This window comes from Lampetra planeri, unplaced genomic scaffold, assembly GCF_965212315.1.
Source record: "Lampetra planeri unplaced genomic scaffold, kcLamPlan1.2.h2 scaffold_1316, whole genome shotgun sequence".
Taxonomy (NCBI): Eukaryota; Metazoa; Chordata; class Hyperoartia; order Petromyzontiformes; family Petromyzontidae; genus Lampetra; species Lampetra planeri.
The window spans coordinates 2,650-19,040 of record NW_027614033.1 but is presented as its reverse complement, the minus strand read 5'-3'; the positions used below and the strand labels follow the sequence as shown (position 1 = coordinate 19,040).

The 16,391-nt window shown below is 45.8% G+C and overlaps 2 protein-coding genes across 4 annotated transcripts; one reads left to right on the top strand and one right to left on the bottom strand.

Annotated features, from left to right (window-relative positions):
* Positions 1 to 3,571: 3,571 nt before the first annotated feature.
* Positions 3,572 to 6,791, top strand: EDF1 (endothelial differentiation related factor 1). Of its 3 annotated transcripts, none has more exons than XM_078622105.1 (5): positions 3,572 to 3,649; positions 5,538 to 5,589; positions 5,671 to 5,768; positions 6,547 to 6,640; positions 6,730 to 6,791. In XM_078622105.1, the coding sequence occupies exons 1-5, from the start codon at positions 3,572 to 3,574 to the stop codon at positions 6,789 to 6,791; spliced, it is 384 nt and encodes a 127-aa protein (XP_078478231.1). The 3 variants fall into 3 exon arrangements, with proteins under 3 accessions (XP_078478231.1, XP_078478230.1, XP_078478229.1); XM_078622104.1 differs by having other exon boundaries at positions 5,671 to 5,777; XM_078622103.1 differs by having other exon boundaries at positions 5,671 to 5,831.
* A 4,560-nt stretch (positions 6,792 to 11,351) lies between these two features.
* Positions 11,352 to 15,946, bottom strand: LOC144739125 (inactive tyrosine-protein kinase PRAG1-like). The gene is made up of 7 exons (XM_078622106.1): positions 15,939 to 15,946; positions 14,873 to 15,018; positions 13,593 to 14,033; positions 13,265 to 13,557; positions 12,394 to 12,561; positions 11,583 to 12,342; positions 11,352 to 11,539 (listed from the first exon to the last, which is right to left on the bottom strand). Exons 1-7 carry the CDS (start codon positions 15,944 to 15,946, stop codon positions 11,352 to 11,354), a joined length of 2,004 nt encoding a protein of 667 aa, XP_078478232.1.
* Positions 15,947 to 16,391: the final 445 nt, after the last annotated feature.

Genomic DNA, 16,391 nt, shown 5'->3' with positions numbered 1-16,391 from the left:
CATCGACAGTCACTGTGTTTTCAGAATGGGCTGTTTTCACCCGTGAGGTTTGTCGGGGTTGGAGTGTTTTCCCCTGCCTGCAAAAGAACTTGATGCTTCTCATTGTTGCACCTGCACCAAAATGTTTCCCTGACTTTTTTCTTGTACTTTTAAGATGCATATTTCATTTTGTCACAGGACCAGTGCTTTCTACAGCTGATCCAGCGTTCTATTTATCCTTGCTGATCTTTAACCTTTCAGATATTTGGTCATTACTCTCCCTTGTTAAGAAAAAAAAAAAGCTTATTGAAAGAAAGGAATAAAGCAGTTGTGATTTCTTAAATGTGCTGTTGAATCTGTGCTCGCTTCACATTCATACATACATTATAAAGGTCATGGAAAAGTACATCCCCACCAGACGACAAATGGATTGAAACTATGACAGAAGTTCATGAGCGGATGCTGGTGAGTTTTAGATGGATACTTTTTTCATCTCCAAGTCACATGATGATGGGGAGAAGAGAGGGGGTCATGGAACTTTTTTTTTTTTTTACAATGGACTCGTGAGTCTTGACTGTGTGAATTACTCTGTATTGACATGTATATGTAGGTCCCACACACCAGCCATCCACTGTAACCCCGTCCAGCTTACCTGTAGTTTACTGGTTTTCAGTTGTGCTGCATATAAATTAACAATGAACTAAAAAGATGAAAGTGGAGACCAGCTCCTGAACATCTGTGTCTGTGCTGGTGGACATCTATCTTTGGTGGAAACAGGATTTCTCCAGCCTACAGGCACGGGACAGGTACAGTTTGACTTTGTCATTTAGGAACTATGTGTCCTGACTGAAAATGTAAACTGTGCCAACAAAAAAAAAAACATTTAAACCAACATCCCGTTCTCTGTGTGAACTGAACAGCACGAAATCCATACATGAAATAGTTTGGATGTTTATTTAACATTTAACATTGTTTATTCAACAGGTTTTTACAGCAGCAGGGTATAAGTTGTGTTTTCAGGAGCAAACTGAAAAACTACAGACGTATTTGTTTTTTACTACACTGCTTTCACATTTGCGGATCGGATCCTGGTCTACTGTTTAATCAGTGGTAATCACCGTAATACACTATAAATGCACCTGGGCGGGGGGGGGGAGTCGGGTGCGTGACGTCACGGTCTCAAATTCCAGTCATTTTTGCTGGACAAAGGCTTGTCGCGACGAAGTTTTTCCTTTGTGAGTGTTAAAGCAGGAAACGGTTTTCTGCACCAGGGGATGGGCTGTTCCTGTCACCATTTAGACTGTTTTCAAAACAACAGAATTTGGGTTTTTATCACTTTGAGGACAGAGACGTTGTCTCGTGGTGGATTCCTCGGCCGACTGGTACGTTTTAAACTGCTGACTCGTCAGATTTGACCTTCGGTGTGGAACCAATCCGTTTTTAGCAGTAATCCTGTGATGTGTGTGAGATGCGATGGTCAAATGAATGTCGGTAAACCACCGTGACGTTGTCGACGTGTTTACGCCCTGGGTGTGAATTCAGCAGAATCTCTCCAATTTTCCGGAGTCGTTTTTTTTTGTTTTGTTTTGTTTTTTTACAAAAGCTTCTAACAGAATTGTCCCCTCTGAACTTTTGGCTAAAGCGAAACAAAAGTTGTGGCTTTTGGTGTGGTCAAACTGTTAACCCTTCACACTGACAACACAGCAACTTTACAACCTAAACTAGTTTTAACAGAAGGTAACTCATTGTGACGTCACAACGCCCCCTTAAAAAATGCGAGTCATCATGGATTACTTTTTTTCTTTTTCTTTTTTTTTTGGAGATGTTAATGTGGGTGTTTGACCTTCACACCGCAGACTGAATGACACGTTGGACACTGAAGGCTGTTTTCACATTTATTCTTTGAAGCAGAAGATTCCCATTAAATCTCAGTCCCACGCCCACCGACCCCCATGATTTGAAATATCTTGCGAGGTCTTTGGAGGTCAGCCGCAGTGCAGCAGTGCAGCCTTCACAAGGGTGAACATTAACGCTGGCATTGCATAAAGGCCGAGTGTGCATATTTGCATATTTCAAGCGGCTGTCCTTTTCAGGAGAGAAGTGGGTTGATGTAAATGAAAGCGTATGTCTGGTTTTTGTAAAGCTGTCTTTAAAAAATGTGTTTCTTTGCTGCATTCCAGGATGGCTAAAAAGGCTGCTGTCCGGCCGGATGAAGGCCTGATGATGATGCAGGAGCTCGACGATCGACTGAAAGAGCAGATTGACAAACTGGAGCATGTTCGCCTCGCTGCCATTGAACTGAAGGACAACTTGTCTGCGGTACATGAAACAAATCCCTTTCTATCATCGGCAGTGTTTCATCAAAACAGCGCCTCTCTTTTATTTTGGCACATTTTTCTCTCTCAGGGCAACAGTGATCTCACTCAGTCTGTCAGTGATCATCTGGAGTGGTTGAATCATTTGTCCGAGAGAGTGGAGAGCCTTCACGTGAACACGACTGTTTTCGTTCAGGTGAGATTTCCTGAGGGGATGCGACCCAGAGCTCTGAGATCAGCTGATGCAGCTGAGAATACAGTGGAAGATGGGGACTCAAGAAGTTCCTGTCGCATAGGTCTTTAGTTTATAAAGGGACTGAAAATGAATGCCTTTCATTAAATCTCCAGTCTCTCACCATTGTGTCGATACACATAATCACCGATAGCTCTGTTGATCACTCTACAATGATCTGTATAATACACTCCGGTTCTTTGTCCTTATCAGTGAAAACACATTCTTCAGTGGCTGATGAGTCTTTGTTTCCAGATGAATCCTAAACCTCGCGCGTGGGCAGGAAAACATGGTTCCAGACATGGCTCCCGCTGGGGACGTCTCCACTCGACCGACGATGCCCAGTCTGAGTTTGGCTGGTCCCCCATCCGCACACGACGCAACAGCGATGCCGCCTCTGAAATGTCTTGTAACTGGTGACCTGAAGAAAGAGTAGATCAGGAGCCTGAACTGTGCATCTGTACTGTTGTGTCACGTGCACGGAAAGTGCATCATATCTGACCTTTTTTTTTCAGAATCTTCCAAAGAAGTGTATTGCAGCACGATGTGGACTATTTGTTAAAATTATAGCTTTTTTTGCTTTTTATCTGATTAAACAGTCAGAAAGATTTTAGCTGTTTGTCTCCCTCTAGTGGTGACTCCTAACACAGTAACACCCAGGTTAGTCGTTCAGTTCTGTTGAACCTTCACATTAACCAGCAGCAACAGCTTCACCAAACCAAAACCAGCAACTTAATGGTTAGTTTCAGGAAGTTAAGTGATTTCATAGGGGAGTAGACTGTGAAATCAGTCTGCAGTTGAAAACAATGAATGTAGGTCAGCAGTGATCCACCAGCAGGTGGCGCCGCTGAGCCTCCATTATGTCACTGTTCTCGCCTTTGGTGTAAATAAAGCTTTAGCAGCCAGAAAAGCGTGGGTGATCATTTCGGAAAGAGACTCGTCCGCATAAGTAGCACTTTACTCTTTCGAAGGATTATTTGAACGCACTGAAATTATTTTTGTACCTAGATTTAAATACATCAGGTATCGAGTGAACGCCTCAGAAATGGCAGAAAGCGACTGGGACACCGTGACTGTGTTGAGGAAGAAGGGGCCGACTGCTGCTCAGGCCAAATCCAAGCAGGTTAGCATAAACCGTTTATCAATCCTCCTTTGTATTTACCAGAATTATCAACAATTTAACAGACCTGGGATTTATAAAGAGAAAAAAAAACGTGGAAGAGACACCCTAGTGTAATGTTGGTGTTAAATACCCCCCCCCCCCCCCAAATAGTATTTAAACACGCGTTTTAAAGTAGCCAGCGACACTTAGTTCTTGGTGTTTGAAGTTAAATACGATATCAGATGAGAGAACCCGTCTATGGTCCAGGTGGACTATGGACTGAAGACGTGGGACACAACGAGATGTTTCCACTGTTCAATAACGCGTCGTAGTCACCCTCCTTCCTTTTGCACACGAACTCGGAAGTTAGCTGAACTCAAGTTCGGTAATGAAGCAGTAAAACTGTGTCTGCCAGAACACTCAGCTGGCGACATTATAGTTGGGAAGTGCGGACAAAACTACAAACGACATGTGGAGGTTATTACGTGTGTTGTTAATTATCAGACACCCTGGCAACTGGCTAATCACCCTTTTAGCATTAGCATTAGCATTAGCATTACCTCAATTTACTAACACGAACCTGTCGTGTGGATTGTAATGTGCCAAAGAATCTAGCGTTTTGGTTTTGTTTTTTTTTAACAGACGTAGTATTCCATTTTTTTGCTACAACAATGTACAACTGTATAGATTAAGTCGGCACATTTTCAAACTTTTGTTGTTTAAACAACTGGTAATCAGCCACACTTAGTGTCTATAAAAGTCTGCAGCCCCTTGTTACACTTTCATTGCTTTTATAAATCATTCATGGTCGATATACTTTGTTTTGACAAAACAGCAGTGGCACTGTGGTACTTCTTTAATGTCAACATGACAGTAGAGTACAGTAAAGTACGAAGTACTTTTGATTCGACACAAATATCTAATTTCATATCAGTCCAGTCAGTATTTAATAGAATCACAGCACTGAGTGTGTGGATAGGTCTGGATCAGGTTTTATTCCTTTCTTTGTAAAAACTGTTCAAACTCTGTCAGGTTGTGTGAGCAGCCACAAATTCTCTCCAGGATTAAGGTCCGGGCTTTGACTCGGCCACTCCGGAACTTTCACATTGTTTTCTTTGCTCGGCTGCTCTGTAGCTTTTCACTGCTTTGGATCAAATCTTGTCCCCAATCCTGAGTTCTCCTGCTGACATCATCCGATCACAGAACTATGTCACAAGTGACTATTGAAATATGACATAATATGTCATGAAATAAATATGACAGTGGTCTGACTGGTGAAGAACCCATCTCAGCTGCTGGAGCTTCTTTCAGAGTAGTGATGGTGTCTTGGTGGCCTCTCCCACTGGTCTCCTCCTTGCACGGATTCTCAGTTTGTGAGTCAGTTTACACACATGCCATATTCCTTTCAATTGTTGGTGATGGATTTAACAGAATTCCAGGGTATATTTAGTGACCTAGACATTTTTTTGTATCTTGTACCTGACTTATACTTTTCAATAATAGTTGTTTTGAGTGTTCTTCTGTCTTCATGGTGTACTGATAGCCAGGAATACGGATTAACCAGTGGATGGACCTTCCAGACACATGTGTCTTTATGCTATAATCACTTGAGACACGGTTCACTTCAATTGGCTGGATTTCTGCATTACATTAGTCTCTTTAAAGGGGTCAAATACTTATGTAATGTAAAATAAATGACTGTACATTTTTATTGAATTGAAACTAGTTTGTAGAACTTGTCACGTTGACATGAAACAGGGTTTTGGTCATTTTCTTGCCTAAATAAGCAAACTTATAAACATGTAAAAGAGGGTGAATATGTTTTATAGGCACCGTATTGACCACAATCAACCCACTGTCCAGTACTGGTATCAGTTTTGAAATCTGTTATTTGTCCATTTTTCTTTAGGCTATCACCTCTGCTCAGCGACGTGGCGAAGAAGTCGAGACAACTAAGAAGTGTAACTTTTCCTTCATCTGGAAAGCCGTATTTGCTCGTCTGCCTGTGTGCGATGTCCTAACGTGACCTCTCCGTGTGCCAGGGTCCGCCGGGCAGAACAAACAGCATCTTGTCACAAAGAACACAGCCAAACTTGACCGGGAGACAGAGGAGCTTCACCACGACAGGGTCTCTCTGGAGGTGGGCAAGGTCATTCAGAAAGGGAGGCAGGAAAAAGGTCTAACCCAGAAAGACCTCGCCACTGTGAGTACTTACTTCTGTTGGTTGTAGTGTTTTAGCCCCCTTTTCTACTACAGTCCCAGTACTGGACTCTTCCAAAGCAACACAAGAATCGACATTTAACTGCGTCTCAGAAAACCCGCTGGTGGTCCATTGGTGAAGTTTGTTGTGTGTTTCTTCACCTCCACGTCCTTCGTTGTTGCTGTGTTTGCGTTCGGGCTGTCACAGCCAACTATTCAAATTATTATACAAACGAGCCTGTTCAAAGCTGAAAACTACGATTCAAATGTCAGACCTCCAAGTACGAAAGTCGTGGACATCAGTGTACATGTATAATGAGCTACAAACAACAAATTTGAATTTTGTAAATTAAAACAATAGGAGATTCAAATCTGATTTTGGGACAAGAACACTCACGTCAAGGAGAATGGAGAATGTGTGTTTGGAAGCAAGCGTCTGTGTACATGCAGTGGGTGTGCTGAGGGTGAAAGTAAACGTGTTGAATTGAGAAGTTGATGAGTAACCATGGCACAGCTGTAAGGTTTCACATTGGAACCACACGGACTCCGCACCAGGCAAAGGTCGGTCCCCAGTGAGCTGGCTGCCCCTCGTTTGGACCAGTGATCAGACAGTAAAGACGTCACAGACACATCTGGATGTTCACTGGGATCCCATGTTGGCTTGTTTTATTCATGGGGACCACTTTGGATTGTAACTGGTGTTATTTTGTGTCTCGCAGAAAATTAACGAGAAGCCTCAAATCATTGCGGACTATGAAAGCGGCAAAGCAATTCCAAGCAACCAGGTTATGGGCAAGATAGAGAGAGCAATTGGTAATCTACGATTGTTCCCCACGTCTATGAAGTCGTGTGTGTGTGTGTGTGTGTGTGTCCGTCATAGAATCTGTCTCTGTCATGAACAGGGCTTAAACTGCGTGGGAAGGATATTGGCCAACCGTTGGAGGCAAAACCCAAGAAGAAATGAACACAAAGCCTCGAAATCAGCCCTTCCCCAGCCCCGTTCCTTCCTCTACAGTCGAACCCTGAACCTCTCCCTCACCCTCGAAGCTCCGACCCACCCCCACCCCCCACACCCCTTCATCCCACCAGGGCTGGTCTCATCTGTGTCCTGCCTGAGGACCTGATGTCCCGCTGCACACCGACAAGTCATCTGAGTACATCATGGAATGATTGTTCAGATTTTCTTCTCACCGGCATCTGCTCCGGAGCTGGCATGATAAAATTCTCTTTTCAATGGTGACGTGAAATCATTTCAAAGGGGAATTCCTTCTCATGTTTAAACGGATTAGATTGAGCATAGTTCTCAGCATGATGTTCAGCCCAAAAGTGCTTGATTGCTTCTTCTTTTTTTTTTTTTTTCACACACTAAACCACAAGTGGGTGGATGTCATGACAGTGTTGAAATGTTTTAATGCTGTGCTTTGTTTTGATCAAAACAATAAAGTTCATTACATCTTTGGTTGTGAATCTGTGGCACTGACTTTCATCACGATTTTTTTAAAAACTAAAGTGTTTCTAACTTACGACAAATACTGGGTGTAAAATAAAGTATCAAATGTGAAGAAAATACCAGTAGTTAATATCACATTAATATATGATGACATTAACAGGTAAGGTGTTCTAGCAATATTTTGAGGAATTTGGGAAATCACCTTTTATTCATTCACATATTTTTAAAAATTACCTGAGTTGCCGGTGTTGAAGTTTATGGAGGAGCCACTTTTTGTGGCTTTAACTTTGTAGTACTAGATTGTAGCCACTGGAGGTCAGTATACCACTGGTCAGTTTAGTGGTTTTGTGTGAATTCTATACACATCAGTTGGATTTACACCAGTAACGACTCCATTTTTGTTCACAATCAACTGTGCTACTGCAAGTTTTATGTCAACATGAAATTGACATCTTAATTTCATGGCTCAAGGCTGTTTGAAGTTGCTTGTGGCCCTTTGTCCAATCAACAAAAGTCTGAGTTTGACTACTGTTATTATCTAGTAGTCGTGTGAATCTCGATTCTCCTGTCAGACTTGCTCTTGACAGACATGTTTTATTAAACGTGCTTACATCTTATTGTTACTGCAGGTTGACCGAACGTGACGGAGGATTTGGGGAAGTAGCTGCAGGGCAGTGATGGGAGCTGGAAGTCTGTCTGCATGATAGACAGAAGAGGAAAAAACAAAACAAAAAAAAACATTAAAAGCAGAGTCAGTTCTTTCACCGGCTCACCAGCTCTCCAGGTTGGGGCTGCAATGGAAACGGTGACCAGTGTTGTCAGGTCCCCTCAGGCAGGCAGACACCTCCCTCTCCTGAGATTCAGGTGAGATATTGGCTCCTGGTCCCGACTGACAGTGTCACATTTGGGCCTAAAGGACAAGCTGACAGTGGAACATTGTGTGTAACCTTTAGTCTGAGCTAGAGGTTAAACACTGCGAGTGGCTGGCTGAGATAAGAGTGACGACCTTCACAAATCCTCAAATCAATTTGGTCATTGTGAGGAGGACGCTGCCGATGTAACTTGTACAAATCATGTGTTTTGCATTTGCTGTGTGTTGTTTTTGATGTTCGCACGTATTTTATTCATATTGTTGATGAATACATATTTGCATAGTGACAGATATTTAGTTATTTTTGGTTTGTTTTCACCTTTCATTGTCTCGTAGCTGTCGTAGTAAACAGATTTCCCTCTGAGATAAATAATAAATTACTTCTGAATTCCAGATAGATACACTGATTTTAAGAGTAAGGAGCAAGAGACATACTGGTTATTTGAAACCATTATGATATAAGGAAGGAGAATTGTTTTCAGTATTAGTCAAAGCGGTTTTACTTTTCATGTTTTTGCTGAGAGATTTGTGTGTGTGTGTGTGTGTGTGTGTGTGTGTGTCCTCTTAGACTCTACACAGAAGACAGTATGCTGGGATGCATATTTTCCCAAATAAAGAATGCAACCCCTTGACCGATGTTCACTGAGCTAACAAAGGAGGGAGCCTGGCCGTTGGTACCAGGGGGGTTATTTGGATCCTCGCTCAACAGGCTGCTCCAGTGTGTGTGTGTGTGTGTGTGTGTGTGTGCAAAAAAAAGGAAATGCCATTCCATTGGTCAAAGCGCCATAGCAACACAGTTCCACCTATGACGAGGGAGGAGCTGGTGTTTTTGAAGGAGTGATGTGAAGCAGAAAGCTGCACGGGGGAGTCAGAGGGCAGCACCGGAGGAGAGATCAGGACGGGGAAAGTCTGGGGTTTGTTTTGGCCGCAGGCTCTGAAGTCAGATTGAGATTCCACAACACGTACGGCCGCTTGTGTCGAGCTGGGGCACTGCGCACACATTCCTTGTCTTTCCACAAAGGCGATGCTTTGCATGCAGATAGTTTTACACCTCTCAAGGCCGTTATCTGTACAAATATTTACTTTAAAAACTGAACATCGTTCCACTGTCTCTACATAACACATAGCCTGTATTCATACAATATCTATCACTTTGGAAAATCTTTAACCCTTATCCGGCCCTTGGGTCAAATCGACCCAACCGCCACAAAGACACGCTGTAAAAAATTTTTTTTTCTTCATATATTTGCCTGAAAATTGACATATTTCATCCATTTCCATTCTTTTTTCAAATTTCTTTTTCAAAATTAATGAAATTATTGGTCATTAATTTATGAATGAATGTTTTTTTTTGTGTCAAAAAAACCTCCGTAAGGCTATAGTATGACCTTTTTTCTGTCCAAAAACTATTTTTTTCTGGAAGATAAGATTTTTGTCAAAATCATAGTATGACCTTTTTTGGCCAAAATATGAAATTTTCTTGAAATATTTTTTTTTTCGTCACAAAAGTGTAAAAATAAAAACGTAAGGCTATAGTATGACCTTTTTTGGCCAAAAAAATTACATTTTTTTGAACGATTTTTTTTTTGTCAAGAAAAAGTGTATAAACAACGTAAGGCTATAGTATGACATTTTTTTGGCCAAAAAATACAGTTTTCTTGAATTATTTTTTTTTCATCAAAAAAGTGTAAAAACTACGTAAGACTATAGTATGACATTTTTTTGGCCAAAAAGCACAATTTCCTTGAATGAGTTTTTTTTCTGTCAAAAAAGTGTACAAACGGGTCCAGCAGCAGACCCACATTGAAATAGCGCAATAAGCGATTTTCTAGTTCTTTGTTATTATCATAGGGCCCAGTAAACACAAGTAAATAGGTTTGTGCTCTTGTCCTCCTTTAACAAGGCATCAACCTGATGAGGGCGACACGGTGGTGCAGTGGTTCGCACTGGGCACCTCCAAAAGCATGCCGAGGTTAATTGGTCACTCTAAATTGCCGTAGGTGTGAATGTGTGTGTGAATGGTGCTGCCTGCCCGTTGACATCTGGGATCAGCTCCAACAACCGCGAGCTGTAACTGGAGTAAGCAGAAGATGAATGAATGAATGAATGAATGAATGAACGAACGAATGAACCTGATGTTGTGAATTTACCTAATCTTCTGTATTTCCATGATGCACCAAAGGGCTCATTCGTGTTCCTTCTTGAATAAATTAAACATGACAAAGGTGCAGCCGGGTCCAACGCGCCTTCGACCGACGCATTCGATTCTGTTTTCATCAACCGACATCATATCAACAGAGTGATGACAATGATCCACACAAGAACTCAGCTGATAAAAGTATTACCGAGAGAGACATTTTTCAGCTCTTGCCACTTTATTAAACATATTTTACGGAAATAAAATGCTCGTAGCTTGATGTTTATTCTCCAAACAACAGACAATTGTGCCAAAAAAAAAAAAAATCCACATCTGAAAATAAACACGAATTCCAGTGACGGCTACAGGAGAACAATTGAAATCATAAATAGTTTTTAACCACTGCTCATATTCATGGCTTCTTAAGACCTGCTCGGGCTCATTTCTTGTCCATTATCATCTACAATTTGCAGTACAAAGGTGTTTCTTCTCGAGAACATTCTGTGAAAGGCCAGTTTCACAAAGGGAGAACAGTCCTATTTACATTTGGCTTTTGAGTCACTGTAACACACAACGAACAAAAGGCACTGGGACACAAACAGTCAGAGGGAGACGAGACTCACTTGAAAATGAAAATGTCTCCAAGAATATTTGACGTGGATCCAGTTAAACGTTGTTCGAGAGACGAAAAACGGCAACTGTCTGTGGTTTGAATTCGCTGCACATTGATACACAACAGAAGCTGGCTGACAAAAGAAGTTTCAGAATAAAAGTACACAAGCTTTGGTAAGTGTATTATCAACTTATCAATACCGGACATGTTTTTTTTGTTTTTTTTTTAATGTATCAGCGTCAGGTTAGTTGGAAGTCTGTGATTGGATCTGTCAGAAGAACACGTGCGACGGTGCACACTGGACGGTTCGGTGGGCTCGCATGCACGTACGTGGCAGTAGCACAAACACACGGGGGATGTTCACAGTGTCTCGTTTTCAAGAAGTACAAAGCCACGCGGGTTTGTCATCGGTCTCCGTCTCTCGCGGGTGCTGCGACGCTTCGAAGTGAGCCGTCACTTGACGGAGTACAGCAGTTCGGCCGTGTGGCACAGGGACAGAGGGTGGGCCGAGGAGAAGTACTGACAGCACAACCAGTCCTCCAGCTCGGCGTTCCTCTCGGGCTCCAGCGAACGCTCGGCGAACTTCATCATCAGCAGCGCCCGTTTCACGTCCAGCCAGTTGAGCAGGCCCTCGTGCCGCGAGCCGTCGGCGAAGCCCCCGGCGAAGCCCCCGGCGAAGCCCCCCGGCGGCGCCGTGTCTCTCCCGCTGCTGCTCCATCAGGTCCTTCCTGGGGCCCCACAGCAGGCTCTGCAGTATGCGCTTGGCCTCCTGGATGTGGATGCGTTTGATGGGGTCCGGTTGGAGCAGGAGCTGCGCCAACCTCTGCAGGCCGGCGGAGTACAGGGAGACGGACGGGAGGGGGGGCAGGTCCTCGCAGCGGTAGTCCTGTTCCTTCAGAGCTGGACTCACCTCGAAAGGGTTTGGCTGATGGAGGAGCTCGTAGATCAAGATGCCCGTCTGGAACTCGTCGAATTTGCGATACTGCGCCGCGGAGACGATCTCTGGCGCCAACCGCGCGTGGTCCCGCTTGACGCGGGGGTCCACGCTGGCTGACGCGGCGTCCTCGGCGGAGCGACGCTTGGCCTTGGCGAAGTTGCTGACGAGGAGGCGGGGGAGGTGCTGATGGGCGTCCGATGCGCCGCAGCCGATGCCGCCGCTCGCGTCCTTCGTCTTGGAAAACGCAGAGGACGGAGTCTGCGAGAGCGGCGCTCCACGGCGGTGGTGGGGCACCAGCAGCAGGTTTTCCAGACAGAGGTCGCGGTGCGTGACGCCGTGCTCCTTCAAGTGCTCCAGGCCGTTGCACAGCTGCAGGAGGAGGAAGCAGATGCGGCGCTCGTACGCTTCTGGCTGACTCTTATGGAACGACTCCCACTCCTTGGCAAAGTCGGCCGCCGTCTGCTGGGGGATCTGAGGAGTGATCACCACCACTCGCTCTCGCTCCACCTGCTGGCCAAGTGCTGCGGCGGAGGAGGGCGGCGGCGGTGGCGGCGGAGCGGGGGTGGACGGCGCAGAGACCCGATCCGAGGGCAACATGCTCTGGGGAACGCACGCCAGGAAGTGGCCGCAGTCCTGCTGGAGGTTGAAGTGGGGCGGCATGTTCTGCTGCACGGACAGACCGTACAGATGGCCCTGCTTGGCCTCCAGGGAGGGGCTCTTGCAGATCTGGAGGGGTATGAACACAACGGGAAGTGTGAGGAAGGAGAAAGGCAAAAGGAGGTGAAAGGAACAGAGGGAGGGAGAGGAGAATTCCATGGGACGGGAGGGGGAGAAAGGAATTCTTGTGAGCGCGTTTTCAAGGTTAACAACAGCCCAGTTCCTGTTCTCATTCAAGGGAAATCAATAGCACTGATGCAGGTTTCAAACTAATCCTCAGCCTGAAGAGTTCAGTTAACAAGGAGAGGAAGATGCAGACACACACCGGAAATACAGAAATACAGAGGGGACGTGGAAATGTTCACGCCTGAGTCAATGTGTGTGTGTGTGTGTGTGTTTTCTGACTGTAAATCCTGCCTGGAATGTACTGATTAATTGGCCTTCAAATATGAAGCATGATTGTGGGGAGGAGCACACACACACACACACACACACACACACACACACGTCAGCACAAAGGTCTTGTGTGTTTACAGAGAAACGCCCTGGAGGTTCGTGCCGCAGTGGGATGGTCGCATCGGAAGCCCCCCCCCCCCCGAACAAACAGGACCGCCGCCTGATTTGAATCAAACTGTCAAATCCCTTCAGCCTCTGAGATCAGTTTGTAACGCACACGTTTTCATTTGTTTGACCCCTGATAACCCCTGAGCGGGGGGAACATAAACCGTCTGTACATTCAGATAATTCACCGGGCCCAGTTTTCTGGGATTACCTTCACAGCGTAGGAGTTGCTGGGGTCGGAGGCGCAGGCAGCAGAATAGTACACGGCGTCTCCGGCGAGGCAGGTCGGCTTGTTGGACGTGAGCCTGAACAGGGACCAGTTGCTCTCCTCAAACCGGAGCGGGTTCCTCTGGGAGCGGGTGAAGTGGTCCTCGCACTTTAGCGCCAAGCGCCGCAGCGATTCGGCGTAGAGTCCTCCTAGTTTGGAGTACACCCCTTCCCTGCTGTCAATGTTACTGAGGAGGGTTTGGAGCTGCAGACTGGAGCCCAGGTTTGGCGCCGAACCCGGTTCCGAGGAGGAGGAGGAGGAGGGCACGCTGAGTTGGGGGAGGAGGAGCAGGTGATGCTGCTCCGACAGTGGACGCCCAGACGGCCGAGGCCTTTGAGTGGTTCGTCCAGCGTCCGTGACCTCGAAGGTCGGCCTAGCGGGGCGTGACAGCGCTCCAGAGACTCATTGGAGGAGAAAATAGGTCGGGGGTCAACAGGGCTGGAAGGTAAACTGGACCGGGAGCTGGCGGCGGCGGCGGCCGGCTGACACACATTGCTTTCCGAACCAGTGAGCGGGAGGCGCGGGTAGGCCCGCACCAAAGGGTTTCCATTGTCAGGAGCCGACGCTGTGCGGTTGACCGTCTTCTTCTCCGGCAGCGGAGGCGGCTGGTTGGCTACCATGTTGAATGAGGGCGGGTGAGGTGACCCGGGGGCAGAGGTCATTGGACTCCGGGGGAAAGGAGAGGAACAAGACATCCGCACATCCCGAGAGCCTGAGGAGACACACACATATCAGCTGGTCAAACATTTGCTAACGCACACACACAGACACACACAGACACACACAGACACACACACACACAGCTACTGGATTCACTACCACAGCTCCTTCCCTGTGACCTCACCGTCCACTCAGACAAAGTTCTACGATCCAGAGTTCAGAGAAACGAGGAAAAACTACAACTGGAACTTGACATTACACCAGGGGAGACAGATTGTGGGATAAACGGCTTCTGTCTCCAACAACTACAGAGAGAGAGCGAAGGGCCAATCACTGTCTCTCTCGTTATCAGACGCCATAATTATCTCTTCAAACAGCATCGGCCAGGAAGTTCAGGCAATTACAAGTGTCTGAGCACCGGCGCGGTTTCCTGAGACGGATGACAGTAATTCCTACACGGAGGACACATGCCACTCATTCTGAACCACATTTCAGCGCGTAGTGTGGTCGGTCTCAGTCATAACACGCTGGATACGTGCTGGAGGAAGCGATAAGAGGACAGCGTGCTGCTATAAAACCTTCACTGTTGTTGCTCAGTTTCACTGCGGACAAAGTGCATTTTTCACAGATAAACCTGCTGAAGAATGTCGAACTGATACCAACTAACGCGTCTTCATGTCAGCCATGTTGTTTTACTCCAACTCCGTGGGTGCTATCAAGTACTATACTAGCAGTACGTACTGATTTGTCCCAAATTCAGTATTGAGCATGCAAACTAATGCTTACTCTGCAGTCTGTCTAAAGTCCCCAGGGTGATACACTCAGAAATCACGTCAGAGAGCAGCTCAAACGCACTCACGAGAAAAAAAATCCTTTTTCCAGTCCACTCACCAGTGTCAGCGGCCAGGCTGTCGGTGGAGGCGGTGGGGAGGCTGCCGCTGCCCAGGCCCCGGACAGATGCAGTGGGACTCTCCAGTGACCCTCGGGGGCTGCAGCGGTCCAGCTCCATGTTGCTGCCGCTCAATTTACCGCACAGTCTGCGACAGAGATTGCAGAATTAACACAGGGACATACATCACCTCTGATTTCATGGCATCAACGACACGACCAACGTCGTCATGAGTTCCTGTGAACGCGCACATTGTTTCACGCTGAATGATAAAACCCTTCACTTCCTTCTTCAAGACACACACTTCTTCATTTGCAGCAGTTTCCCATTTGAACCCATCTGCACCGCGCCATCACATTGTATATCACATGTGTTACTTATTTTACCTCAGTAATACGCACACCCATGTTTTATTCATACTGTCATACTAATAACACATATTTATCTAGTATTTATTTAATCTCCCGGTTGCAGGGTTGCGGTGAAGACAGACAACGATTCACACGTTCACACTTACGGGCAATTTTGAGTGACCAACTGATGTGGGTGGAAGCTGGAGTACCTGGAGAGAACCCGAGCAGACGTACAGTATCGCTCAAAACCTTTTTTTTTTTTTTTTTTTTACAGTGACGGTAACGTGAAATAAATCAGACTCGTCTAGACATGTGGTAAATAACTATTCTAGCTGGGAACAGCTGATTTTAATATCTACGTCCATCTACAGAGAACGTTTCCACCAACCGTCACTCCTCTGTGCTAATGCTACATTTTGTCAGCTAATCATGTTAAAAGGTGAATGGTGATTAGAAAACTCAATTATATATTATCAAATGTTGCAACGCAGGATCAATGAAGTACTTCTGATTCTGAATGTGTCCTTTGTTTGTATTTACTACACAGGGCCTTCGCAGTTCTTCTTCATCAGGTTGTCTGACTGCCGTTATCACCGCCAGTGATGAAAACTGGGCACGAGCGGGTTTTCCTAATCAAGGTGACCAATTAGGCTGAGTGACAGACATTCACTTGTCTCATTACAGCCGCTAATGGCTCCGGGCGGCAGGCTCCCACCTCTCCATCGCTCCATCCCTCGTTCCACTCTGCCATTACAAAATAACGCCTCTATCCATTTATCTGCTGATCCCTGGCTTCTCTTCCACCATAAATCAGCAGAACGAACAGAGGAGGTGGAGGAGACAAAGGTTTAGGTATTCTCTGTGGGCAGTTTGCGAGAGGATCCGCTATCCTTCCACAGACAAAAGAGCCGTTATGATCGGCCACAGATATGCTGAGGCGGAGGGGAACGGGTGCACGTGTGTGCGCGCCCGTGCTCCTTCACTAATTTTTGTATCCAAAACATACGATTTTCCCTGATGAGAGAATGTCAAGCTGCTTGTGACCTGTGGGAGGATGAGATCTAAACAAGGACAGGGCAAACCTTGTCAGGACTACGTACGGGAACTGAGCAGCTTTTAGAGTCATAAATAATCATTACGGCCTTCATGATGCTTTCACTGCTGCCTG

Coding starts and splice junctions, on each gene's coding strand:
- LOC144739125 (XM_078622106.1), bottom strand. Junction 14,034..14,872: donor CAGCCTGGCCGCTGACACTG/GTGAGTGGACTG, acceptor GTGTCTCCTCAG/GCTCTCGGGATGTGCGGATG. Junction 12,562..13,264: donor GCAACTCCTACGCTGTGAAG/GTAATCCCAGAA, acceptor ATACCCCTCCAG/ATCTGCAAGAGCCCCTCCCT.
- EDF1 (XM_078622103.1), top strand. CDS start 3,572: ATGGCAGAAAGCGACTGGGACACCGTGACTGTGTTGAGGAAGAAGGGG. Junction 3,650..5,537: donor CTCAGGCCAAATCCAAGCAG/GTTAGCATAAAC, acceptor ATTTTTCTTTAG/GCTATCACCTCTGCTCAGCG. Junction 5,832..6,546: donor CCCAGAAAGACCTCGCCACT/GTGAGTACTTAC, acceptor TGTGTCTCGCAG/AAAATTAACGAGAAGCCTCA.